Raw genomic sequence first — 4947 nt, forward strand, 5'->3', positions numbered from 1 at the left:
CCTCTGGAGTTGTAGTGGTCTGTGCCTCTCTGGGCCTGTTTCATGTTTTCCTCAGTGATGTCCTCAGTGTGAAGTTCAGAGTGATGCTATTTACTCTGCCTCCTCCTCCTGGTGGATAACGCCCTCTGCAGGACAAACAGATCATTGCACTCTCAACACGCGGGCTCAACCAAAGAGAGTCACTGCAGTGTGATGCACAGTGTTGTGTAGTGGTGTGTAGTGTTGTGTAGTGTGAAGTGTTGTGTAGTGTGAAGTGTTGTGTGGGTGTTGTGTAGTGTGTAGTGTTGTGTTGTGTTGTGTTGTGTTGTGTTGTGTTGTGTTGTGTTGTGTTGTGTTGTGTTGTGTTGTGTTGTGTTGTGTTGTGTTGTGTGTAGTGTGTAGTGTGAAGTGTTGTGTGGGTGTTGTGTAGTGTGTAGTGTTGTGTTGTGTTGTGTTGTGTTGTGTTGTGTTGTGTTGTGTTGTGTTGTGTTGTGTTGTGTGGGTGTTGTGTGGGTGTTGTGTAGTGTTGTGTAGTGTTGTGTAGTGTGTAGTGTGTAGTGTGTAGTGTGTAGCGTGTAGCGTGTAGCGTGTAGCGTGTAGCGTGTAGTGTGTAGTGCCGTACCCATCAGACGGGGCGGTGTGGATTGCTGAGTGTGTTGGGGTGGCCGGACTGCAGCGCTGCATGGGCAGGATGGGGGCCCAGAGGAAGGGGGTTCACTCTCTCCTCCTCTCTCCTCCGCAGACACGTAGCCTTAGGGTTCAGGTTACGCTCTGGAGGTCACAGTAAAGGTCACAGACAGGGATAAAGTAAGGGTCACACTAAAGGTCAGCATTGGTCAGGTACCATCAGGAACCACACGCATGCATGCATGCACGCACGCACACACACACACACACACACACACACACACACAAGCACACATGCACACATGCACATATGCACGCACACACACACACACACACACACACACACACACACACACACACACACACACACACACATACACACATGCACACACACACACACACACACACACACACACACACACACACACACACACACACACACACACACACACACACACACACACACAAACACACACAAACACACACAAACACACACACTCGTGCGCGCCTGTACTGTACTCTCACCTCTGACTTGTTGCTCCAGGCTGAGGATGACTGCTACTGCCTGATGGAGGACGAGCAGCTTGGTCTGCGGCTTCTCACTGTTCAGGTGCAGCTGGCACATGTGCCCGAGCTCCTTGAAGCCCTCGTTGATGTCGTGCACACGCAGACGCTCCCGCGCGTTATTGGCCAGCCTCCGGCCGCGCTCACGCTCTCCCTTCAGCTCCGGGGTCAGCAGGTCCTCGTCTTCATGGATGCTGCTGTGTGATGATGACGAGACAGGAATGGATGCATTTAAATGTGTTTCGCTCAACCTCGATGCGTTCAACAGTGTTTACTCTAAGGGTAAGAACCAACCTGTATGCATTTAACAGTGTTTAACTCTAAGGGTAAGAACCTGCCTGTATGCATTTAACACTGTTTTACTCTAAGGGTAAGAACCTGCCTGTATGCATTTAACAGTGTTTTACTCTAAGGGTAAGAACCTGCCTGTATGCATTTAACACTGTTTTACTCTAAGGGTAAGAACCTGCCTGTATGCATTTAACACTGTTTTACTCTAAGGGTAAGAACATGCCTGTATGCATTTAACAGTGTTTTACTCTAACGCAGGGCTGTCAAACTGAAATATCCAGTGGGCCGAAGAAAATCCTGGGTCCAAGTCGGGGGCCGGACATATTCAATATTTATCATGAACTTAAGTTTTACTCATAATGAATCTGAAAGTGGCCTAAAGCTTAGGCTAATAAGCTTTTGCAATACTTTGTATTCATTTTGAATAAGCCTAAACATGAACACAGCCTTACACATATAGAATCTGCCCAACTATCTGAAGCTAATCTCAACTGTACTAACTAAACCAGTGGTTCACAAAGAGTGGGGCGTCACAGACGGAGAAAAAAAAATTAGACAGGAATGGATGCATTTAAATGCGTTTCGCTCAACCTGTATGCATTTAACACTGTTTTATGGGTAAGAACCTGCCTGTGTTTAACTGTATGCATTTAATTATATTCAACTTTAACTTTATGTAATACACACCGAGATACATATGAACACCGATGAAGGAGAACTGAACAGGAATTGGACATGGTCTTAAATCGAATGGAGACGTCACCCTTTTATCTTTAAGGGTATCTGTGCATGTGCATGTCTGTGTGTGTGTAAATATATGTATGTACGTTTGTGCATGTTTTTGTATATGTGTGTATGTGTGTATATATGTGTATATATATTTTGTATATGTGTATGTGTGAACGTGTGTGTTAATGTGCATATATATATATATGTGTGTGTGTGTGTGTATTTATATATGTGTGTGTATATATATATATATATTTGTGTGTGTACGTGTCTCACCTGTTCCCACTGGTCATCAGCCTTGGGGTTTTGGGCTCTCTGGCGTCACTGTCCTCATCTGACCCGAGCTCACTGGAGGAGCGTCTTAGTGTGTGTGTGGAGTGTTTGTGTGCGGAGTGTGTGTGCATTGCCACGTCCTCTCCCTCCGTTGCCTCAACCTTCAGCACCAGCGGCACTCGGGCCTGGGCTCCCAACCCCATTGGCAGGGTCGCAGGAAGCAGCACTGCATCACTTCCTGTGATACCACAGGGAGGAGATGGAGAGCCAATCAGGCCTCAGGCAGAGGGGAAGACACAAGACACTTCTGTTTTGACCCCACCCTGAGTTCTGGCTGTGTCATCCGTGTCTGGCTCAGTGGTAAATGGCTTATCTCTAACCGATTCATAACTTAAATTTTTGCTGAGGCCGGATAGACACAGCAGAGGGGTGTGGTGCCTTTCCGCAATTATTGAAACTGAGCTGCGGGATGCTACAGAAGTGTAGACTCTTTTTACACTCACAGGCAGATAAAAAGGGTGAAGAGGAGAATCAAATCTGCACACAAACCTCTTAATCTTTTCCCCCGATTGGTCAGGTCTTTGGTGGGCGGGATTCCAGGGGAGGAAAGAGGAGAGGGATTGGCTGGTTCGCACCTAGCTGCTCCAATCTGTGGATCCATACCAGAGCCAGGTCAGACCAGAGACTACACCTGATACACACACAGCGCACACACCACACACACACACTCACAGACTCACACTCACATAAACACACACACACACACACACACACACACACACACACGCAGCACACACCACACACACACACACACACACACACAGACCCTCACTCACATAAACACACACCACACACACACACTCGCACAAAGACTCACACACACACACAGCACACACATACTCACACCAACACACAGCACACAAGCAACAGACCAGAGACACTGCACTTACACACACTCACACCTACACTCACCCCGATATACCAAAATACCCCAGCTAATCCCATAGTACCAAAATACCACAGCTAATCCCACTAAACTAAAATACCACAGCTAATCCCACTATATCAAAATACCTTTAGGCCTACCAGTGCACCTCCACACACTTTGTGCCACATCCCTGTCAGCCCCTCCATACCACTGCATCACTACACCCCGCTCCAATGTGAACTTCCTGTTGTGACCCTAGCTCTTTAGGGTTGGGCTAGCTGTGTAGGGTGGGCTAGCTGTATAGGGGTTGGCTAGCTCTCTAGAATTAGGCTAGCTGACTAGGGTTGGGCTAGCGCTCTAGAATTGGGCTAGCTGACTAGGGTTGGGCTAGCGCTCTAGAATTGGGCTAGCTGACTAGGGTTGGGCTAGCACTCTAGAATTGGACTAGCTGTTTAGGGTTGGGCTAGCTGTCTAGGGTTGGGCTAGCTGACTAGGGGTGGGCTAACTCTCTAGGGGTGGGCTAGCTGTCTAGGGTTGGGCTAGCTGTCTAGGGTTTGGCTAGCTCTCTAGAATTAGGCTAGCTGACTAGGGTTGGGCTAGCGCTCTAGAATTGGGCTAGCTGACTAGGGTTGGGCTAGCGCTCTAGAATTGGGCTAGCTGACTAGGGTTGGGCTAGCACTCTAGAATTGGACTAGCTGTCTAGGGTTGGGCTAGCTGTCTAGGGTTGGGCTAGCTGACTAGGGTTGGGCTAACTCTCTAGGGGTGGGCTAGCTGTCTAGGGTTGGGCTAGCTCTCTAGAATTGGGCTAGCTGACTAGGGTTGGGCTAACTCTCTAGGGGTGGGCTAGCTGTCTAGGGTTAGGGTAGCTCTCTAGACCTACACCACTGCACCAGTAAGGCCCGCTACGCCTCTCCATGCTGGGATCCAGCTGAGGCCCTATACGCAATCATCCTCCCCTTTGAAGTTCCACAAACACAAACAGCCACTAATTCTTTCCAGGGAAACTTAAAAGAGCGGGAGTTGGCTCATCCTGCACAGGATTAGAGCCCAACTCTGCCCTCAGTCCAGCTGTCATACCACGTCACTCTGAGCCCTCCGTCAAATACAGCACAGCAGCATGACGTCACCAGCACTCACACACACGCACACACACACGAGTCGACCCATACTTTAGTGGTGTGTGTCTGTGGGACCAATACTGTAGTGGTGTGTGTATGAGGGGGCATACTGTAGTGGTGTGTGTATGGGGGGGGGGCATACTGTAGTGGTGTGTGTGTGTGTGTGTGTGTTTGTGTGTGTGTGTGTGTGTGTGTTTGTGTGTGTGTGTGTGTGTGTGTGTGAAAAGGTGACCCTGTTGCGTAGGGTTGTCATAGCCTCTGTGTTCTTTTCTACTCTGTCTATTTCAGGCCAGCCGCTCCTGCCAGGACTTATGCATGATGTGGAAAATATGCAAGTGAGCTGAGCTCACACACACACACACACACACACACACACACACACACACACACACACACACACACACACACACACACACACACACACACACACTGTACAAC

At 48.8% G+C, this 4947-nt stretch overlaps 1 protein-coding gene across 1 annotated transcript in view; it reads right to left on the reverse strand.

Moving 5' to 3' along the window:
* Nucleotides 1-4947, reverse strand: part of LOC308372615 (transcription factor 12-like) — a gene marked incomplete at its 5' end in the record, with an annotated part of 12483 nt that continues 7536 nt past the window's right edge. The window contains 5 exons of the mRNA XM_080847831.1: nt 1-125; nt 602-750; nt 1132-1367; nt 2467-2697; nt 3009-3112. Coding sequence (XP_080703957.1) covers nt 605-750; nt 1132-1367; nt 2467-2697; nt 3009-3112 — 717 coding nt within the window. The 3' untranslated portion in view covers nt 1-125; nt 602-604. The remainder of the gene's footprint in view (nt 126-601; nt 751-1131; nt 1368-2466; nt 2698-3008; nt 3113-4947) is intronic.

This window comes from Sprattus sprattus (genome assembly GCF_963457725.1).
Source record: "Sprattus sprattus genome assembly, chromosome: 11".
Lineage (NCBI taxonomy): Eukaryota > Metazoa > Chordata > Actinopteri > Clupeiformes > Clupeidae > Sprattus > Sprattus sprattus.